Consider the following 23,723-nt stretch of genomic DNA (forward strand, 5'->3'; position numbering starts at 1 on the left):
ATGTCTTTCAACATAAAACGTATGAAACCAGACAATTAATGTGTATAAAGTATGTTAGGACAGTGCAAAGGACTTCCAATAACAATATCTACTGTTTACTGTAAGGTTACTTGACCTCTAAATGGCTCGCTGAGCTCAACAGATAGAAAATACCATTAAAACAACAAAGCTTGTGTACAAAGAAGAAGTCTCATCTTAATATAAACTGTAGATGCATCTCTCTGGTGCATTTTTGGTTGAAACAAATTTGTCCGTTATTCAGGGAAGCTACTCACAGCAATTGAGTAGTCAGAAATTTTAGTAGTAGTAGCTATATTACTTCATAATTTTTACTCAAGTAAGAGTAGCCATATTACTTCATAATATTTACTCAAGTAAAACTAAGAAGTACACTGCAGTAAAGCTAATCCTAGAAGTACATTCTGTTTAAAAAGTTATTCAAGTGAATGCAATTGAATAAATGTAACTAGTTACTACCCACCTGTTGACACATCAGAAATGAAAACTATAAATGAAAGTCTCAAGCACACTGATTCTAAGGATGTATATGCTGCTGTGCTATAATATCCTAAAAGATGTGTTTAAAAAGACACAAAGGAAAACATCCATTTTCTTTCTTCTATCCAAGTTTCTTTTGGGCCACAGGATCTGGTCCCATATAACTTGATTAGTGGTCGACTCCTTCTGGGGGTCCAGAGCACTTCCGTTACTCATACCTAGTTTGCAGCTTTCCTTAAGTTGCAGTTGTTTTTGCTACTTGCCACATTTTGCCTTTGCATGTGTTTTGTGTTTGTGTGTCAGCATCATTTGTGTTTGCAGCTTTCACTTTGTGTGTCTAATTGCTCTGATTGCAGCGTTTCTGTTTTGCTGCATTTTTCTCCATTACATGTGTGTTGTGTGTTTGTGTGTTAGCCTCTTTTTGTGTTTGCGGCACATGTATGTATGTGCAGTGCATTCGCAAATATCAGCCACTGTACAGGACAAAGTTGCATAACAGCAATATGACTCATTGTAAATATGTTGGAATTAATGCAATGGCTCAATTGTAGTAATAGCCCTAAACCAGGTGCTGGACATAAAAATCACATGTACATTTACAGAACATTGATTTCTGTAATGCCTTGTTCATGGGGATTCCTGTAAATACATCCTAAAATGTGATGTTAAAATCCTCAAGAAAGTTTGCATAGTGGAAAAAAATCTCTCCCAATTCTCTGTAAACTTTACTGGCTACCCATTACCTACAAAAGTCATCAAGAAATTCCTCTCATCACCCACCAGTGCTGTCCTAGCAATGCTCCAGAACTCCTAAAGGGCCTCCACCTACTCACCTACTCACCTATCCACTCCGTCCTTTCACATAATGCCAACCTCTTCCATTCACCTTACACTTCATTATGGACTATGGTTGACCAGGCCTTCTCTGCAGCTTTTCCTCACCTTTGGAATGCCATCCATAACCACCTGAGAGCTCCACAGAGACTTGTCTCTTAAAAAAAGCCTTAAAGACTCTCTTTTTATAACTGATCCAATGGTTTTTATTTATTGTATTTTTTTTTTTTTGGTACTGTTTTACTTGTAGCACTTTGATATCTTTTTTTAAAAGAGAAGTGCCTTAAAATGAAAATGTATTATTATTATTATTATTATTATTATTAGTAGTAGTAGTAGTAGTAGTAGTAGTAGTAGTAGTATTACCTCAAACAAAGGTTCACAAAACAGTGTAAAACATTTACAATGACACACCAAAAAAGGAGGTGAAACTGTGACTCAAGAAGGAGGATATTTACATAACTGAGTACAACTCTGTAGTCGTTTTTTAAAGGTTGTGTATTGGTCCCATACCCTGACATATGGCAATTTATTCCAGGTCCAATAACCAGCTAAATTTGGTTTGTCGCCTCAATACAGTGTAGTCTGTTTGTGAAAGGCCAAAGGTGGCACAATCCAATAATTAAATATCAGATTAAATACTACAGTATGTAATAATTTACACGACTTGACTACAATAACTTCATTGTCTTGCAAAAGGACAACAGGCATTTTATATGCTCTTTTTTGTATCTTCAGCAATAGGCATGTAAAACAACATGTATTTTTTTACATGTACATTTACTTTTCCAAGAGTTTTTTTTTATGTCCACTTGGGTTGGCAGCCTGTGTTTAGACATTAGAAGTGTGGCACTTCACAAAAAGGAAATGAGGGCCGTTAAATGAACTCAGTGCGATACAAGGCAATTCAAAGAAAATCTGTTAGTTCAAATAAAAAACAAAATAATTCAATGAATGAGGTTATCTTTGAGCTTTCAGGTGTCAGACATTTTGCTTTCCAATCCTTGAGCTCGGTCAAGTGTTGAACTCTCAGCTTCCTCTGCTTTTTCAGGTGTTTCAGCATTCTCGGCTCCACTATCCCTATGAGGGATAGTGTATTGTATTGTCCACAAAAAAGCTGTTCAGTTTTCTGCTATTAAATTAACTGTAAACGAAGAAACATAAAAGCTCCATAAACACTGCATAATGAAAGTAATATCACTCGTATTTTAGCTTGCCACAGAATCCAAATTTTATATGCTCATATTAGTTACGGTCAGATATTTGCAAACACTTATAATGGACATACATTTCACACTAATTTGGCCATTTTAATGATTTATTTTAACTGTTCTTAGGTGAATTAATTAGATAACATCAGTGAAATTCACATGAATTAAACACATCTTAGATATACCCCTACTAACATTTGTTCAAATCTCTTACCAAGTTGTAGAGATACAACATGCTCTTGTAGACATTCACAAGTTCCTTGCATGTTTCTGACTTGATATCTGACCACTTTTCCTTCCGGAAATGGTAGAGATCATTTACAGTGATTACTTTAATAGCAAAGGCCTGGATTTAGATATCAATCTCCATTAAGGATATTTGAGAAACTTAATGTAAATCTTAACCTTGCTCCAAAATTAGTTTGGGGCAAGATTTATATGGAGAAGGTCTGACCAAGAAAAAAGCTGCTGTGAACACCTTCAAGCTTAATTGAAAATGTCAGCTCTCCACAAGTGAAGTAAATCGCCTTACAGCAAAAAGGGTCAGGCAACACAAATAATAATAATAATAATAATAATAATAATAATAATAATAATAATAATAATGAATAAAATACTGAGCTATTTTGCCTCTGAATTGTTCAGCTTCACCTTAAAACTCTAGTCAAGTAAGGGTTTTCAGTTTGACATTTTCCAGCTGCAATGATAATAAAAAAAAATCAGTTTACTTTACATCTTTTTACTTAATCGGGGCTATGTTTAGTTTATATATATATATATATATATATATATATATATATATATATATATATATATATATATATATATCACATTAAATTGAAACATTTAAAACCTATTTGCAGGTGCTGAAACAATTGTCACAGTCACCCAGCTTAGCATCCCTTTTTATTGGTAGATGGGTCTGATAAACTGACACGCACAAATGGATGGAAAAAAGGAACAAATCGTCTAAAATCATCCTCTTTTTGTACTCCTGGCGGAAGCAGCATTGGAACGTCAACGACTGGCAAACGAGAGCTGCTGCGCTTTTCTCGCGATACCTTGTTGGGGTTCGCGGAACAGTATGGCAGCCGTGTCGCTGAGGTCCTGCCGCAGAGGACTTTCACAAATGTTAAGAAATGCAGGGCTCGCAGCTCTGCCTTCACAGCACCTACAAGGTTTGAACAACTCTTCTCTACTGTCGACGTTGAAGCTGCAGCGCTGAAACGTCAGTAAAATTAAATTAGATAAGCAAGAGGGGGGTGTGGCGACTGTGACGTCCTTAAAAAAATGTAGGGAACGTGAACTAAAGGCGTGTTATATACCTTCTAACTATAACCACTGCCGCTCTTTATTCTGAAGACAACAGTATTTGTCCCTATCTAAATTAAGTATACAGCTATGTGAACGTTTTTGTGCGTTAATTAGCTTCAGCTGCTGAAATGTTTGTCATGTGTGTTACCTGATTTTCATAAACATGTCCGCCTGCCTGTTCACACTTGAGGCAGTAAAATTCAGTTTTTATGCTTCTTTTTTTTATGTTTTCATGTTAACCTTTTGTGTCCACGTTAAATTATAAGTAAAGGCACTAAATACATTGTGTTTGTGTAGCTGACAGAAGACACAAGTCCACGGTTCAGTTCGCAGCCAGAGCAGACCTTCCCAAGCTGGCCTACAGGAGGCTGAACGGGAAGAGCCCAGGGGTGGTGTTCCTGCCGGGCTATGGCTCCAACATGAATGGGCAGAAAGCCGAGGCGCTGGAGGAGTTCTGCAGGTCGTTAGGGCATTCATACCTCAGGTAAGACCACCCAGAGGGACGGAGCAGCGGCTGCTGGACACAGATGTGAACAAGCTGTACATCAGCAACACCACTTGGATTCAGTAAAAGCAATTGGCATGAATTACTGATCGCTTTTACTGTATCAGTGAGTTCTACTTACGGTTCAATTTACAGAAAGGATAGAATGCATTATGTATGTTTTTATTTTTGTTTTGGAGACAAAGTATATTGTGAGACGTCCTGATGCAGCTCAATAATTCATGTAGAGAAGAAAAAAAAATGTTAAGTAGGTCTTCTCGACAGGTTCTTCATTGTTCAAACGTTTCATCTCTTCTCCAAGAGACTTCTTCAGCCTGAGGAGTTAAAGCTAAACTCTGTCTCAATCCGAATACCCTGAAAGAGTAAGGACTCTTTTTGCCAAAGCAGAAGTGTGTCAGCGGTCGCCATGATAAGTGCTGTCCAAATAGTGCAGTCAGTAAGGAAGGAGGTTGGAAAAGTAGCCTGTATGCTTCCTCCCTCAGCTAGTTCTGCCTAGGAACCCCACAACCCTTAAGGAATCCCACAATCCTTTGCGTGACATGACATATCAGCACAGCCCCCCCCTCACTGAAATCAACAATGTCTGGAGAGAAGAGGTCGCACACTTTGTGGTTAATTTTCTGAAGGCTGTAGGCCTGGATTTGACTGTAATCCTCCATGTACGTTTCCGTCAGGTAATGGCGTCGGAGTTAAAGACTGTCCGAGTTCGGCACAGCAGTCCGAAGCTCCTTTCCTCTCCACGTTAGTTCTTATTGTTGACCCCGTGAAAGGTCAAGAAGCAGGAGCTAGAAGCTATTAAGCGTATTCGGATGGAGCCTCGGTCTTATAAGCGGTACCTTCGTATAGTTGCTCAACAAGTTTAACGTTGACAATCAAAACTGGTTGCTCACATGCAGCCGATCGTTAGTGCTCTGATGGCCACTTATTGCTCCATCATTGCTGAGTCGTGCTCGCAATGACAGCGTTGTAAGATGACGACAATTGAACCCGGAGGCCTCCACCTGTGTTTATATTGTGAAACATTGTTTTCATGAAGAGATTGCAAAAATAGGAAAGGGTCTCAAAGTATTTTAAGCTTTACTTAAGGACAGAACATAAGTTAGTTGATTGTGGTCAACAAGACGTTCCACATGTCAAAAGCCAGATTATGACAGAATCATTACATCCAGGCCCTCCCCTACCATCTGACTCAAGCCCAAGTTCAAATGCCTAACTTATACCCAACTTAAAATATATTAATAACGAAAATACTTACTGCGGTCCTGCAATAGATGTTTTCATGCTGCCATCGAGCCATCCGTGGCCGAATTTAGTGTGAAATTCTGCATTAGGAGTGCAAAAAGTTTACTTTATGCTGCCTATTAAAGGCTTGGTGCAAAATCGGAGTCCCGTAAATCAGAACTCGACTTATGCAACCAAAAGTTGCAACATATCCAAAACACAGCATAGCTAGCCTCAAGCATTACCCTTAAAATTAACCAATAAGCATACAATTAGAAATAAAAGTTGAGTTACCTTCGTTCAGACGAACATGCGGTAGTTCACGGCAGATCATTGTTGTGTTTAGCTGCTCGCTTTTATCCATGTTTTGCATTTTCTAGACTCCCTTTAGGTTTTGGGAAAGGAATAAACTGTGTTCCACCCTCTAAATTGTTTGCGTGTCTGACTTGAACTTTCCCCACTGACAACGTTTAACCATTTTTACCAACGTTTTTTTAACAAAATCACAACGCATTCGTACTGCAAAGTCCCTATAATGTTGTCGGAGGTAAAGGGTTTCACTTTGGGACAAATTGCTTGATCGCTGATTGGTCAGCTGCTGACGAGCCTTTGTGTCTTAATCTCAAATATGCAGAAAACAATGGATGGTCAAGAGGATTTGATCATGCAGCTTAACTAGTGTTCCAAGAAATATTCAGAGGAAAAGAAAACATCAAACAAAAAAAACATTGCTTGGATGCAATGCCGGATCTAGTTTTTTTTTTTTTGTTTGTTTTTTTTCTACACGGAGGGGCCAACAGAGGGTCAAGAGGTCTAGGCCGAGTGGCAATGCTGGACCACTTTTTGACTTAAGGCGACCTTTGTGCTGTGCAGCAAAATGTCTCAAACATCAGTTGAAATCTAGATGGATTCAAAGGAGCTAGATTGCTCCGAGGATCATCTGTCAGGGTAAAAACATTTATTTACAAGCTTTAAAGAAAATTTAACTTGGACTCCAAATGCTCACTGTGCAAAACAATAGCAGTCTTACACAGTAGAACTACTTTAGAAAATTCCTTTAAAAGTTAAAGGAACGTCACAAACTCTGTCAGACTGGATATGCCTCTCAGTTTTCAAGCCTTGTAAGTCAGAGCCATGCGCTTCAGCCACCAAAACACTGCTTCCTCCTTTTTAAGAAGTAATTGCTTCATGGTATTAATGGTTATATACTCATTATCTCACCACTAGTGTGAGAAGCATCTGTGCATCCCACCCATCACTGAGTCTATAATGGGAAGAATTACAGCGATTCTAAAGGCATCTTTGCTGTTGACAGTTGTTTGCTAACCAAGCGTAGAGAAAGAGAAACATGTTTATTAAATATATATTAAGTGTATTGTTCTATGCTTTTCCTAAAACGTTTAAATTGTTTACAGCTGTTAACTAACTCATAACCTTGGTGGTGTATTGTGCCCAGTGAACAGATGAATATTATCAGCTCTTAATTGGGAAGGTTAAGTTATTTCATCCATTCCAGTAAAAGAAGAAAAGTTAAATTGTTACAAGTAAAAACAACTACCATATTTGTTTTAAGAAACGAGAATTTGTGATGAGTCATTTATTTAAGGTGGCAGTATGATTTTAAATTATATTATAAGGTATTTTTACACTCAAAACTAAAACATGTGGTTTTATGACTGGTATATTTGGCATATTTCCACCTCGTTGGTAAAAATGTAAAATGCAGCATTGAATAATGGCGAAACCTACATGGATGCGTGCTTCGTTGAAGTGTGGATCTAGGTTAAGGGGGCGGGGCAAAAGCCCACTGTGGAGAATCGGGTCACACTGCGCACTCAAACCCTCGGCGAGAACGAACAGTTGAGGGACACCAGGGTGGAAGTGCCAGTTTTGGGATCGGGACTAGATTAATCTGACTACATGTAGTGTCTTATTAGACATTTTCTATGCTGTTGAGTAGAACCACAAACTTTAAGGTATTATCTTTGAAGTTAATGGTCATCATGTCACCTTTGTGAAAAAGGTCCTGATCTCAATGGGTCTTTTTATCTGGTTAAATACAGTTTTAATTAAAAATCTTTTAGGATTTTGTTGGATAAAGCAACACAAAGAAAGGAAGGGAAATTAATGCACAGCTTTTAACATTTTACAAATAAAAATCTGATAAATTTCAGCTGGAATGAGTACTTTCAGACTTTTCTCCACTGTACAAACTCAAACCTGCTCATTCGTTCCTTCTTCCGCTACCTTTCTGGACAGTCACAGGAGGTCAGTCCGGTTTAGCTCGTCTGCATGTCCAGTCAGGACCTAAAACTTTGGCTCTGACACACATTTGACATTTATGTGGTTTTAACAACTTTAGAGTCTCTATTGACACAGAGAAACGTCTAACTTCAGAAATTCAACTTCTTGTTCAAACGGTGAAATCTGTATTAGTTTAGTTCTTGGGTTCAATCCCAGTTTGTTAGCGTCTGGTTATGCGTTTGCTTGTTGAAATCTGGGGAGCTTCTATTCATCGTGTCCAAAGTGTCACTTTTCCGATCTTTGAACCTGTATGTTTTTACTTTTGTCTTGTGAGATCCTGCTTAAAAAAAAAATAAAATAAAAACTCTGCTCATCACAAAAGTTGTCTGCATTGTTGGAAGAAGTTCACTCTTAATTCTTCCCATTGATGATAAAGGTTATAGTTTATTTATTTATTTTGTTTGTTTTAAATCACTTATTATTCCCTTTTATATAATTTGAATTAATGGTAAACTAAATTCAGGGTTTTTATTAGCTGTAAGCCTTTATCATCAAAATGAACAAAAGCAAACAGGTAATATAAATCACTCTGTGTTTAGTGAATCTATACAATAAGTAAGTTTAACTTTTTAAATTGACTTACTGACATTATAATTTTTTATGATATAATATGTGGAGATGCAGCTGTGAGGGATGCTAGCTGTTATTTTCAATAAATGTTTCTGCATCTGATCACACTAATTGTTTAAAATGTGAGGTATAATTCAAAAATATGGTGAACAAATAAAAATGTCATCTGTTCATGTTTTGCATCGTTTTACCCACTGTTCTGTTTCTGTTTCCTCCAGGTTTGACTACACAGGACATGGTGCTTCAGACGGGGTGTTAGCCGAGGGAACAGTCGGTACCTGGAAAAAAGATGTTCTTTTTGTTTTGGATGAGTTAACAGAGGGACCGCAGGTACAGATTCCCCATCCTTTGAATTTCTTTTAGTGACTGGTGTCTTACAGGGTGATGAGAGCGTTTCTAAGTTTGTGGGACGCTTTAAAGAACTCCCAGTTTCACAGCTTTTTATTTGACGCTCAACAGAAACTATATTATCAGCGTCTCCAACACCTGCAGAATCTTAATACAGGTCTAAATTAACAATCTTAGTTCTTTTGATCAATAAGACGTACAGTTCTATTCATTTCTAAACATTTTCGATTAAAAATCGAAATTGCAGCTTAATACCAAATATTATTTGAAATTGTACCCATTCCCCTTATCTCTCCTAAATGGAGACTGAATTTTAAAGTTGGATTTCATCTTCAGGAAAAACCTGCTTGGAGATTTTTTTTTCCACAGTAATATATGAAATAAAAAACATACAAAACACGAATATGTGGATAGGAAACTCGGACATCTGTTTTGTTTTATAAGCCACACAGTGTCTCCTACAATATTCACACCTTTTGGAAGTTTTCCACATTTTGTCTCGTTACAACTACACACTTTTATGTTTTTATTGGGATATTATTTGATGGACCAACATGGGTTAATGAGTAGGGAGGAAAGTTAGTTTTATATCCTTTTATAGATCCCTTTTTTTGCTATAAAGTTTCTCCAGAAGATGGCGCTGTTTCATCACATATGTCTGTTTTTCTCACTGTTTCCTCTCTGTGTTTTAAAGTTTTGTTTTTTTAATCTGATTTTGTGGTATTTCTGCGTCGTCTTTGCAGATACTGGTGGGTTCCAGTCTGGGCGGATGGCTCATGCTGCTGGCGGCCATCGCCAGACCAGAGAAGACTGCCGCTCTGGTCGGCATCGCGTCTGCTGCTGACCACTTCGTCACGTCGTTCAACGCTCTTCCGTTAGAGGTAGGAACATGTTGGGGGTCATGCTGTTTCAGCGTCGGTTCTGCTTCAATGTGTCTGTGTGACCTCGCCATATTTAAACCTGCAGACCCGCAAGGAGCTGGAGGCCAAAGGGGAGTGGTCGCTGCCCTCCAAACACACAGAGGAAGGTTTTTACAAGTTCAGCATGGACTTCCTGCGTGAGGCGGAAAACCACTGCGTGCTCCAGAGTCCCATCCCCATCACCTGCCCCGTGCGGCTCATTCACGGCCTCAAAGACGAGGACGTCCCGTGGCACATCTCCATGCAGGTGGCGGAGCGCGTCCTCAGCCCCGACGTGGACATCATTCTGAGGCGAAACGGCCAGCACCGCATGTCGGAGAAGGACGACATCAAGCTTATGGTCTACACTATTGACGATCTGATAGACAAGCTGACCACCCTGGTGTGAAGGAGGGGATAGAGGAGATGTTCAGGATATGTAAACAAAGGAGAATGACTGTTAACTGGGGGGGTCAAGATGAGAAAAGAATAACCAAACAGCATGTTGCTCTGCCAAACCACACCTATGATGCATAAGATTTCTTTTTCCCCTATATTCTGTCTGTCATCACGTTAACATGTTGTTATATCGCAAGCGGTAATGAACCCCGAAATCTTCAGGTTGCATTTGTATGTTTCTGGTTGTTGTATCGAGTATTATGTTGATCGGCCATCTTTGCTGTTAGGCTCTTTTTCCCTCCATCTCTTAGTAGACACACAGTTTTTTCCTGTGCCTTTTTTATCCAGTTTTCATCTATTTTTTGGCCAATAAAACCTCTGCACAGCGTTGTGCATGTCTGAGGTCTGTGAAAATCCACACACTCCTTAACTCAGCTGCGCTAAATCAGAGTGAACGCTGTTGGTGTTATGCAGAATACTAGTGCTGACATTTTACAAACTCACATGTGATAGGAAAAATAAAGGAATGTTCTTTCAATTCTATGTTTTTGAGTACCGCACCAAGACAACGTTTCCACCTGGGTCTAAAAGGAAGTCATTGCAACTTCAGATGAGCAAGAGCTGCTGACCAGTTGCACCTTCTTAATGTTCATTTACCAGGACCGATGTGGGTAAGGACTCAAAAATGATTGACAAGTCAGACTTTTCTCACTGAACAACAAGGAACCTTTGTTTTGACATGTTAACTGAGGCTTGGAGAGTCAGATTTACAGGTCAAGTTTACACACCATAGGCAAGGATGTCCTTTTTGTTAGCTTTTAAATATGCAATTGGTGGAAATATTACACAACACACAAACATTCTTCTGCCTCAAGCAGCTTGGTTTTAGGTAGTGTTGCGCTGATGCCATTTTTTGGCCCTGATACCTGGCTGTGCAGTATTGGCCGATACCGATACCATCTGTTTGAAATTGATGTGTGTGTGTGTGTATATATGAAGAACTGCATACTACTTAGGGTAGTAGAACTTTTTATTGCCTACCTGGAATGGGTGACAATAGTTGAATAAACTTTTGACTCTCAAAGGCCAAAATAAAAATAAAAAAGGTGAAATTATAACATGTATAATAGTAGTGCAACAGTAAGACAGTAAAATTAATTAATAATTGAATAATCTCTTAAACCCTTGAGTTTTGGCTCTCAAATTCCAAAATAGTGCAACTTTCATGAACTTATATAACATGTATAATACTAGTCGGGAGAGAGAAGGCTGCGTTCAAGTGACATACAAACATCCAAATGGTATCGGTGCCCTATTTGTTGGTACTCGCCGATACCGATACCACCATTTTAGTGCTGGATCAGAGCCCTGTCCGATACTGGTATCGGTATCAGTGCAACACTAGTTTTAGGTGTCTTGGGCTTCTGCAGTAATGCGTTGCTGCTATGGCCTGTTGAGCTGAGCCAAAAAGCAAAGCTCTGGACTTACCGGTCCGTCTATGTTTCTGTGGATATGAGGTACAGATCATGACCGAAAGAATAAGATCCCGGATACAAGCGGCCGATATGAGCTTCCTCTGAACGATGGCTGGTCTCGGCCCTAGTGATGGGGTGAGGAGCTGAAAGTAGAGCCTCTGCATCGAAGGGAATCAGTAGAAGTGGTTTGGATATGTGATCAGGATGCCTCCTTGGTGCCTCCTGTTGGGGGTTTCCTGGGCACTCCCCAGTGGGAGGAGACCCAGAACTAGCTGGGACTGTATTTCCCGTCTGGTCTGGGAACACCTTGGAGTCTCTCAGAATGAGCTGGAAGACTGCTGGGGAGAGGGACGTCACTCTGACACAATCTCGGTTAAGTGGGAAAGAAGGGATGGATGTTCCGTAGGTTATAGATACATTTATTTTCCACCATTGACTAGATTCTGTCTGGAAATCTAAAAACCCTTCTCATCAGACATAATTGATCTCTACTAGCATTGACCTGGCTTTTTATAGTCTAACCTTTTTTTGGAAGGATGAGATCAAAGGCTTAATATAAGTATGCTGTATCCTTCTTTGGTTTGAAATCCTCACCTCGACTCCTCTGACCATCAAACTTTTTCTTTTTGGCCACCTCTACTCTATGTTGATGTAAAACTCACTTGACTGTGGACATGAAGTTAAGATCGACTTCAGTCTTCTGGGCTTTTGAGTTTCTCCTGAACATCCCGACCAGTTCATTTTCTTTAGAGGCTGACACTTTGACTCAGATGTGGGAAACTTGGGCACATTTAGGCTATGCTTTAGAACAAGGTCCATGAAATAAAACCAACCAATTCGAATCAGCTGTTCTAGTTCTGTCAGGAACCATAGACAAATATGATTATAAAGAAGCCAGAAGCTTTTTGATGGCTACCATGAGCGTGATGATTCTCTGATACTTCTTAAAAGGGCATTTTACCAAATGATAAATCTTGAATGCAAATATTAGAGACTGTACATGTGATCTTATTGCCTGGATGAGCAAATCTACATTAAGTTTAAAGCTTTGTACCAAACGAGTGCTTTAAAGAATTGTCAAACTTGTTTGTTGTGTAATCATTCTATCCTGAAGAAGAAAATAAACACTTGTTAATAAAAGCCAAACACTGACATGGCACACACTGTCGTTTGGATTTTTTCCAAAAGACAGTGGATTTCTGAACGTTGCAGACTGACCTTAATGTTCGTTTTTCTGGGACGTCAACTGCTGGAAAGATCGTCGGAGGTCAAGAATGTTTCCTGAATTTCTTGATTCTTGACTCGGCTCACGCTTGCAGATGATCCGTTTATCAGTGGCATTTGATGCACAGCGATTGGCTCTTCTCTGTCACTTTAAATCTTGCAGAAGCAGCAAAAACTGAGTCGGTGCATGCATTTTAGATTGTTTTATGTTTGAGATTTTACATGCAGTTGTTGAACTTTATTTCATCTACATTGTACTGTAGCACCAGATTCTTCATGTCTTTGTTGTTGTTTTTTATGTCGCATTGTCCTGATCAGAGATGAAACAGGATGTATTCACTTTATAACATTAGCAGAGAAGCGCATGGCAGGGACACTGAAAACTAATCAGACCTCATCTCAACACAGCTTTACTGCAAGAACAGCTGAAAGAAAGAACAGCTGAAAGACGCATCTATGAGTCCAGATGTCTCACCAACATCACTGACCGATGACTGAGTATTTATCCTGACAGCACTGTGAATCCTGGCTCTGAGATGTGGTTCTTTGTGTTTTTTTTGCGGGTTTCTTGTTTCCCTACACTCCCCTGCTGTCCTCTAGTTGCTGAATGGAGCCAATGAACAGTTGATTATTAACATGTAATTGTCCACTAGCTGCTCTGTGTTCAGTGTGGCAAATCAACCAGCTCCCCCCTGGCAGCACCGCTGACCTTTAGGTTATGACCGAAGTCTACGGTCGGTCATTTTATCATGCTTAAATCTAAATGTCATTTTATAGAGGCGAGGAAAGCGAGCGTTGTAATGCGAACAGGAGATATGGTGCAATAAAGTTATGACGTGAGGATGTCCTGTCTCGTTTGCTGACTGGTAAAAAAAAAAAAGTGTAGGATTCTTTAAAACAAACGAATCTTTTGTCGCAGTAGCATAACCTTAACCTTGAAATTTTACAAAGAATCCGACCTTTAATTTGAGAGCGGATTTCCTACGGTGAGAAATAGCTGTCTTTAACAATCGTTACTAGCACTGCTGACTGTTCCTATAAAACTACGGCAATGAAAGCATTCTAGTCATGCTTTTTAAAATTGGCCGTGACCCTACAACTCCAAATGTCTAAATTTTTTATACAAATATTTCTAAGACCTCTGCCTCTTCAACAAAGTTAATATTTCTCTGAACATTCAGTTTACAACATACAATAATGAATATATTTTACATGCCCTATATAAAGAGGCAGAAAACCTCAGCAAATGTATTTTTTGGGCTAACGTATCAATTACGGTACAAAGAAATTTGAAAGCTGGACGTTTTATTTTTTTTTAAGCAACCAAAAAAGATTTTCTTCATTTTAAAAAATTTAAAGTTTATTCACAATCACCTGTGTCGGACTTCAAAGGGATAATTTAGGAACTTCTAGTTTTAACCTCTGGGAACTGGGCTGGATGAGGACCAAAGTTCATGTTTCCACCAAACCTACTGAAGCCGTCACAAATGTAAATATGTGGCGTTTGCTCAACTCTAACTTGAACTGTTTGCTTTAATCAGATACGAACAGACTTTCCGCTTGGGTTTGGTGTCAACCCAGCTATTAAAGCTTGAGGGGGAAAAAAGGCATTACAGCTACTGTTAAGCATGTTGGAGGGTCTGTGATGCGATGGGCCTGTTTGTCTAAACCATGTTAGGGTGCATGGCATCATGACCGCTTTGAAATTCCAGGACATCAAGGGGAAAAGTCAGGTGGATTCTACTAATGAACTAAAACCGGCCATCAGTCGGTCTTTTTAGCAGGAGAAGGATCAAAATTAAATGGTGAAATCATCAGAGTTAGCTGAAGAGAAGACATCTCAGAACAACGCAGAGAGAATGTCCGGGGAAAATATGTTCAAAAATCCCTCTCTCCTGTCCAGCCTTATGACACTGGATAAGATCAGGGTCTGCTGTCTGTGGCTCTGTAGGCCCTAAAGCTTCTTCATATCCTTCCTTCCTTCCTTCCTTCCTGAGTATGTGCTCCCCACTGCCATCATACAATTAACGTTCTTTTTTCCCCTTTGTCTTTCATTTCGTCCTTCTGGTGTCTTTTCTTTCTAGCTACTTTGTTTCCTTCCTTCCTCATGTCCATCCTTCCTTCCCTGCATCATTCCACATTTCCTTCCTTTGCTCCCTTCCATTCTTCCGTCCTGCTTTACATTCTTGGAGCTTTTCCTTTCTTTTCTCCCTTCTTTCCTTCCTTCCTTCCTCCCGGTCTCTTTGTATCTAGCTTCCACTTTTGAATCCTGCCCACCACAGGAGGATCTGTCATGTGAAAGCTGGAAAGCTTAGACTGGAAAACTCTCGACCCTGATACTAACAGCCCCCACTCCCCCTCCCCACCACCATCCTTCACAACCACCATAAACTCATACCCCAAAAAATTAGAAAGCTGCCACAAAGTAATTATTTATCTTAATTAGTTTTTGCACATGTTACCCCGTGTGCAAATACATACGAGTGAGGAGCCAGTGATCAAATCACTGAGCAGAACCCAGCTGACTCTGACTGAGGATAAGATAAAATTGTGGGGGTCGCGACGGACACAGAGCTGATCAGTATTGGCTCGCAGGCGATTGATTTGACGCATCCATGTGGACCTTTTTGCTGAGGGGTGGAGGGGTCACTTTGCACAGAGCTGAGCTGGCACTAACACACTGACCGCCATCCGGGAGAGGAAAGTCACGTCGCATTCCGCGACTGAGCGTCCGCAGGGACGACCCCCCCTCCCCCCTCCAACCCCCCCAACCCCCCGTCTCCTCCTCCTCCTCCTCCTGTTGGAGCCGGCGCGTATAAAACCCAGCGAGTCGCCCCTCCCGGACAAAGTGAGGTCCAGTCTGGCCCGAGGCGCGCACTCGTCCTGCGCTTCATGGATGCTCCATCAGTTCAGCGTCATCCTCCCCCGCTCTGAGCAGCTCCGTGTCGGGATACGGGACAACCGGGACGACTCTTTCCTCTCCGGTAAGTGATGTGTTCGAGCTATAAAAACTACCGACTGCGCGTGTGTTACGCGTAGGCGTCATGTTTACGCAGTCGATGCGATATGTCGCAGTTTTGAATGTGCCGCATCTTTTTTTTTGGCACGGAAACTCTTGGAACAAGCCACAAAACGCGTTCCTTATTCTAAAGAGAGAGAGAGAGAGGGTGAGACTTTATAGAAGGAAATAAAATTAAACTTGGGAGAGGGGGAAAAAATGCTTATATCGAGAGAAAAAGAGAGATGCAGTAAAGATGACGTTTACGTCACATCGGACTGACGTAATTTCATGAAACGCAAATTGCGCGCTGTGATCCATATGATCGGCTGTGCATTTTTTTTTCTGTGTGATTGTGAACTTTCTGCACATGCATGCGGTCGTTTGATTTGCGTCACTGCGCAGTGTCGGTCGTATGAAGCAGCATCACAGCGCATCGCTGCGCCCAGCCAGCCGGAAGCAGGCTAGATTGTTGTCATGGCGATGAGAGGGCGTGTCCCCGCTCGGGACAGCAGCCAAGAGACCACACCCTTCTCCTCTTTCCACTGCCTCCACAGATTTCAGGCGTTAGGCGAAATCTGTGAAATAATCAATTCAATAATTTTATTTCCTTCAGTGTAATTATTGCAGCAAATGCAAAATTATTCACTTCTTCAGATTTTGCTTTAAAGCTTTTTATGGTGGGATTTTGGACGATAGGGCAACGCAACTTAGAGCCTGGCTATGAAGTGAAAGGAAAATAAAGCATGGTTTTTAACTTAAAAAATAAAACGAAAAATCTGACGAATGTGTAATCTTTCACCCATTCATCCATCATCTATAGCTGCGTATTCGAGTCTGGTGCCTATCTCCAGCGGTCATTGGGCCAAAAATAAAAACCAGTGCAAACAAGCCTTCAGGAGCTGGTGAATTAGTAACTGGACTTTCCTGTGCACAACTTCATCTCAGTATATAAATACAGCTGCTCTGTTCTGAGGAAGTTCTCAGAGGTTTCAGCATCATCACCCTACCCCCATGGTGAAACATGGCGGGGGTATCGGCCAACTGTGGGCCAGTTTTTCTTCAAAATGGAAAGTAAAGCTGATCACAGTTAATGAGATGGATGGAGTAAAGGAGAATGATGAAATAAAACCCGCTGGGGGCTCCAGAAGCGTGTTTAAAAGTTTAGACCTGAATCAAACTGATTTCAAAAGACAGGAAAATCGTTGTCCACAGACAATCTCCCTCCAATCGGACTGTGCTGGAGCTATTTTGCAAATATTCTACACAGTTTTGGTCTCTGGATGAATACAGCAGGTGGAGACACACCCGGCACCCCAAAATACCAGCAGCCATAGCTAGATTAGACACACAGATTTAGGCTACACACACAAATAAGCAACAATAATAAGGATAAAATCGAGTGTGTACAGTAAGAAATAGCAGATGCAGAAATACAAAATGTGCAATTACGGCAAAATGTGTTTTTTAGTGTTGTCTCAGGAAGGCTGAATAAATGCATTTTTAGATTTTTATTTTTGGTAAGCAATGTAAAAACTATCTGTTGGTAATGCTAAGTTTCAATAAAAAAAACATAAAAGTCTGGCTGCAACAAAACCGAATGTGAAAAACCCTTGGCAAGGCACTGTTTGTAAGACATAAAGTTCTAATTTGACTCCATCTGTGGCACTTATCTCCTTCAGGACGGCTGTGTGACCCCCCCTCATCGTTCACTCTAGATTGTTAGGACACCCGCCATGGCGAACCGAGGGCCCAGTTACGGGCTGAGCCGGGAGGTGCAGGAGAAGATCGAACAGAAGTACGATCCGGACCTGGAGCAGCGCCTGGTGGACTGGATAGTCGCACAGTGCGGAGGAAACCTGGAGAAACCGCAGCCGGGAAGGCAGAACTTCCAGACGTGGCTGATGGACGGAACGGTGAGCGGCTGCAGAACCTCACAACCAAAAATAGAAATACTTTTCAATTATTAAGGAAACAACATACTGGCACTGACAGCTACGAAGTGGCTGCACTACATGGCAAATGTATATGGTCGTATTTTTAACCTTGAATAAATTTCATTTTCCTCTAGTTAGCGATCCAAAAAAAAAATCACAAATATTTTAGTGACTTAAGATTGACCCAGGAGTTGAAAACCAAAGAAAAAGCTAATGTTAAATTAGTTATTAAGTCGTGCATTACACACATTTAGTGATTCTGAGCATCTGAACAAGAAAACATTAAAACTTCTTTCTCCAGGACTTAACAACAGCTCCTCTTACATTGTGGTGCTGAGATTTATTACCCAGAATCTGCTGTGTTGGCTAAAATAAATCATTCAGAGAAATTCAGCAAAGCAAATAAAAAAAAAGGCAGGAAAAACGGTCAATTTCTGCACACAACAGACAACAGTTTATTAAAATGTCTCCTTCTTTAATTCAGTTTAAGGTAACATAATTTTTTTTTATTAGAAGAGAATATTAAATAGTTTTAATTTTTAAAAGCCAGATGAAAGGACATGCGGTGAGGAGTGTGAGCGTATGGTATTCTTGGAGAGATTTTAAAGCTGTGGCTGCAAAAGCACAAATTGTATAAAAAAAAAAAGGTGTTTTCTTTGTGTTACATTAGCTTCCCAGTAAACACTGAGTGTCTCGTCGTGGCTTGCTGCAGAAGGGCGCGTTCGCCAAGATGACTAAGGCTGATTTCTGTCCTCTCTCTCTACCAGATTCTCTGTCGACTCATCAACAGTCTGTATCCGCGGGGCAAAGAACCCATCAAAAAGATCCCTGATACCCAGATGGCCTTTAAACAGATGGAGAAGATCTCCCAGTTTCTACAAGCAGCAGAAGCTTATGGAGTCACCACCACAGACATTTTTCAAACAGTGGACCTCTGGGAAGGTAAGGAGATTTTACAAACCCCGCCAGCCTCCCGGATTCCAGCTCCCTGCTTGAACTATTGCTGCAAATTGTTATAGCTTTGATTATTTTTAACTTTCATTTGGAGGAGCAAAACATGTCCATGATGATGGAGGTAGTCTGAAAATTGGTACCTTTAGCTACCTTGGATGTATGGATGGATGTATGGAGGCCATTCAAGTACTTTTTGCCGGAACCGGATGTTTCTGTGTCTGTCCCCAGATCCAAAGTTGGATTTTATTTAGATTCTACTCGGATTCTATGTGCTAGTTCAACACAGAGTTGATGCATAAATCTGAAGTGGAAGGTAAAAGATGGGTTTTAACAACACAGCCTGAAAAGTGTGGCATGCATTTGTCCTCAGCCCCTCTGTGTGTAGAGACGACCCTTTACTGCAGTTACAGCTGAAAGCCTTTATGTGTGTCTCTTACAGCTTCATATATGTGGTTTGATTTTATTTTTTGTATGTTCTATGTTATATCCTATTTACAAAATATTGAGTGGAGAGCATTTGTAAAGATTCTCCATTGGATTGAGGTCTGGACTTTGACTGGGCCGTTTTAAAAACACAAACAGGCTCTGATCTGTCCTGCCTACAGCTGAACCTCTGCCCCAGTTTCTAGTTGTTTGCTGCCTCAAACAGGTTTGCTTGGTAGGATCGGCCTGTATTTAGCTTCATACATCGTCCCAACAACTCAAACACGCTTTTCTGTCCCCGCTGAAAAAAAGCCTCCCCGCAGCATGATGCTGCCACCACCATATTTCAACATGGGGATGGTATGTTCAAACCTCTGAGACTTGTACTAAGATTAATGTGCACACAGTCAGACTCTATGTACCAATCAGGGAACTTCTGAAAATAATTGTTTACCCTGTTTTTTGTTCAGGGGTGAATAATTAGAGTGGGCTGAATATAAATGCATGCCATATTTTCCAGGTTTTTATCTGTAAAGAAAACCTTAAAACTCCTCATCCACTTACAGTTATGCTTGTCTCCTGTCTGTGTTGGTCTATCATGTAAAGTCCCAATGGAATAGACTCAAAGAATATGCCGACGTTATGCATCACATTGCCCAGAAACTGAAGATTATCATTTCCACACGATGCTGTTATTACCGTATTTCAAATTTTCTGTTCATTTTCTTCCCTACATTGCGTTTTGAATGCTGGGCAAAAGTTTCAGGTCTCTTACACAGAACGTGAAATATAAAACCTTTTTTTTTATGTTTTCTGCGACATTCCTGACAAATACTTTATATTTATAACGTCTCTATATTGTCTTATGTTTTTACTCCGAGCCTTGCAACAAAATGTCCCTCGAATGTTTACTGTGAATGAGCAGATGAATGACAATAAAGTCAGTCTAAGTCTATATAATTGGAGCACCTTTTTCCACGTGTTTGCTGGTTTTTAGGTAAAGACATGGCGGCGGTGCAAAGAACCCTGATGGCTCTGGGGAGTTTGGCTGTCACGAAGGACGATGGTCAATACAAAGGTGACCGAGACTGGTTCCACAGGTACGGGAAAAACCTCAAAAAAGCGCCATAAGCTAGGGCTGGACAATATAGAAAAAAAAACAGATAGATATAATAGAAATCATAATTATCAACAAATTCATAACATGTATTTTAAGTGCAGCACTGGCTACTTGATACAGAACACAAACACTGAATTCAAACTCAGCCCTTTATTCAATCAACTTTTGACAAAAACTATAAGTTTTTAAAAAAGAAAAAAGAACGCATGCTCTCTGAACTCTTTGAAGGGGGAGGAGTTTCTGGGTCTGCGTTTGTGATTGGTTGGGAGGATGTAATGACTGTAACATTAACCTATATGATGGGCTAGAATGTAAAAGGAAAGAAATCTGTTCTATTGAAATATTTTTTCTATCATCGATATATGTCTATCGATCAATATATATTGTTATTGAATTATCGTCCAGCCCTACCATAAGCCCACCTTCAGGTTGCTCACATGCACGCCCTGTAACCCTCTTTTTGCACGTGCGCAGGAAAGCCCAGGGGTACCGGCGGGAGTTCACTGAAGAGCAGCTGCGCCAAGGACAAAGTCTGATCGGCCTGCAGATGGGCAGCAACCGCGGCGCTTCCCAGGCTGGCATGACGGGCTACGGTATGCATCGTCAGATCATGTAGACCCACGCCCCTACATTCCTTGATCTCAGACTTTTTTTTAATACTAATTCCACCAATGCTGTAGCCCTAAAAGGAAACTCTCCCCAAGCTTCGCCGCACCTGCCATGCTAACCTCAACATCCCTGAAACTGCTGCTTTTGCCCAACATCGTTTTCGTTCACCTCTTAACAAAATGATGTCATCTATACTGTAGATTTATGTCTTCATGGCTCTTCTATGCTGTTCCCCCTCTTTTTTTTGCCTTCTTACCTCTTTGTTATGTTTTCCGGTTACACAATGTGTATTGTTTTTTTTTTTTTATTCATCGAGTCTCAAAAGGATTTTAAATAAATACAATAAAAGCCATCTGTACTGTACACTTGTTTACAGAGATACTCGAAGTGACTGTTAAGGCATGCTGTATGTATTGTTATTTATATATTTCCTATATTTTAGTGGTCTTACTCTATCCTGCTCCTCTGTGATTGTTTGGCCTTAGTCCTAGCAAGGCTCAATGAGTGAAGATGCTGTGTCTTCTGTAACCAAATCAACCTCACGTTGTGCCTGGTTATGGGACTTCAAAAGGCTGGGTCCTTGATGTGCTGGTATTAAATTATAGACGAGCGTCATTTGTTCTGAGCCATGCCCCCGTTTTTGTTATCTGTTACATACTTTGTCCATGCTGTGTCCAAACGTGTGCACGGTGTAACCTATGAATGTGCAGTAGCCAACACGTATGACCAAGAGACGGTTGAACTTGTGCACTGTTTATGTATCTCCTGTCTGTATTTTGGACATATGTTTGTATCTGAAGGAGTGTAAGAAGTAAACAAATAAAGTATATGAAGTATTTTCTGTCTCTTCTGAGATGAGGCGGATGCTGCCCCGTAAGCGCCCAAGCGGTCTTTGTCTCTTATCGCGGCTTCATGTTCCGGCTCCTCCCTTGCTGCCGTCCTTATTGTCTCCCCTCACTGTGCGCAATCTAATAAAAGCGTCTGCAGTAAAGCATAATAATTTGGATGCTGGTTTCTGATTGGAGCCGGAGGAACAGTAACCCTTTGTTCAGCAGCACGAGAACAAAATCAAATCTCTCTTCCTATGATGTCCGAGGCTCGTCTTTCCTTCGAAGAATGCGAAGGAAGCAAATCATTTGAGTGGATTTGCTGTCAACATAGAAATTACAGGGATCAAGTGCCTAATTTAGACTTTGTTATATCGTCAAACTGATAGAACGAGAGGTTTTCCGTTGCAGGCACCAGAGCTTAATGTGTTTAAGTACATTTAATTCTAATTTGGAGAAAGAAAAGGTCATTATGGTCCAAAAAAAATAAACATATAGAGGTCAGCAACAACAACAACAAAGAAACTATTTGACCCCTGGAATGATAAAAAATATTAATAAAATCCCTATAAATAATTTAATAGTCAACAATATAAAGGACAATAACAGGTCAGGGATGAAGTCATGGAGAAGTTTCATGCCTCTTTAGGTTATAAAACAGTATTTAATCTCAGAAATCTCATCCAGCACTTAGCTGTTCACCTAAACTGAAAGGCAGGGGGATGGAAAGTCTTTTTTTTTTTTTAAAGAAGCAACCAAGAGGTAACTCTGAAGGGTCTCCGGAGATCTACAAGCCCAGATGGGACAATGTGATGACGGAACAACAATTACAAATCTGTCCTTTATAAGACGGTGGCAAGCAGAGGGTCATTGTTGAGCAAAAACCACATGAAATCCAACCTAGATTACCATTAACAGTGTAAGGAAGATCACGCATTACTTTGAAAAGACAAAATTTTCCACAGTGAAACATGGAGGTGGCGGTGTTATGCTGTTGGGATGCTTTTTTTCTTCCGGTCAGAATGGGTCAGGAAATGACCGGAGCTAAATACAGGTCAACTACGAAAGAAAAGTTGTTATATAATAGTTGAGACTGGGGTGCAGGGTCACCTTCCTGCTGGACGGCAGCCCCTAAACACGCAGCCACAGCTACAATGGAACGGTTTAGATCAAAGCATATTCATGTGTTACAAAGTCAAAACATGTAATTGATACTCGCAGATACCGTACTGACAAAATTCAAACTATTTAGTAAAGAAAGACGTGGAAATATTTCATCCTGTGCTAAACTACTAGGATATACAATTATGCAGAACTTTGTGTTTGTCTATCACATGAATTGAACTTTGGGATTCTAACATCTAAAAAAGAAAAAAAGAAGCATTTTAAGCATGTGAATACTTTTGCAAACCTTGTAAGCACATGGCTTAAATAACACCACAATGAAATGGCAAATTTTAATAAACCTACAATGTAACTGGAAGGAGGGGAGAGCAAAATAAGCGAAACCCATTGACTGACACAAGCTGCCACCGTGATCAGACATCTATAGGGGAAATGGGCTAACATCACTCAGAGAAGCAGGCGGAGTCAGGATGTTCTCGGTCGGGTTGCTTGATCACGGCGGCTCGCTGTTTACTGCCAGTGATCAAGTTGATGCCGTCTGATCTTTCTGTTGCTCTTTCTTCAATGGCACAAACGACACAAAGCACGCAAGCCAACATATTAACACCCTGTTAGTGTCGGGCAACTAAGCAGAGTCCAATCAAATGGGGACCATTTAACTAAAAGGCAACAACTTTCTAAATCTGAAGGTCATTTCATTCATCAGATTCTTTTCACTGCACGGTAAATAATATGTCTGCCAATGAGACGTCAAAGCATAATAAGCCCAACTTTAATGACTTCTTTTTTCTCTCTGCACAGAACGGCAGCTCAAATGAAACTATGCGGTCCTCTCCACTTTCCTATTCTCAGACACTGTAAGCCTGAGCTTATTATTAGCCGCGGCTGTACTGCAGAAGCATCTGAAGGCCCAGAGGCCATGCATAAC

At 40.4% G+C, this 23,723-nt stretch overlaps 2 protein-coding genes across 2 annotated transcripts; both read left to right on the forward strand.

The window, feature by feature from the left end:
• The first annotated feature begins 3,577 nt into the window (after positions 1-3,577).
• abhd10b (abhydrolase domain containing 10, depalmitoylase b) lies at positions 3,578-10,641 on the forward strand. The gene is made up of 5 exons (XM_012857455.3): positions 3,578-3,721; positions 4,155-4,341; positions 8,676-8,787; positions 9,549-9,686; positions 9,772-10,641. Exons 1-5 carry the CDS (start codon positions 3,628-3,630, stop codon positions 10,111-10,113), a joined length of 873 nt encoding a protein of 290 aa, XP_012712909.2. The 5' UTR covers positions 3,578-3,627; the 3' UTR covers positions 10,114-10,641.
• A 4,973-nt stretch (positions 10,642-15,614) lies between these two features.
• Positions 15,615-21,720, forward strand: tagln3b (transgelin 3b). The gene is made up of 5 exons (XM_021313476.2): positions 15,615-15,786; positions 17,483-17,716; positions 18,505-18,679; positions 20,112-20,214; positions 20,709-21,720. Exons 2-5 carry the CDS (start codon positions 17,537-17,539, stop codon positions 20,848-20,850), a joined length of 600 nt encoding a protein of 199 aa, XP_021169151.2. The 5' UTR covers positions 15,615-15,786; positions 17,483-17,536; the 3' UTR covers positions 20,851-21,720.
• The last annotated feature ends 2,003 nt before the right edge of the window (positions 21,721-23,723 follow it).

Source organism: Fundulus heteroclitus, chromosome 21, assembly GCF_011125445.2.
Source record: "Fundulus heteroclitus isolate FHET01 chromosome 21, MU-UCD_Fhet_4.1, whole genome shotgun sequence".
In the NCBI taxonomy this organism is placed as follows: domain Eukaryota; kingdom Metazoa; phylum Chordata; class Actinopteri; order Cyprinodontiformes; family Fundulidae; genus Fundulus; species Fundulus heteroclitus.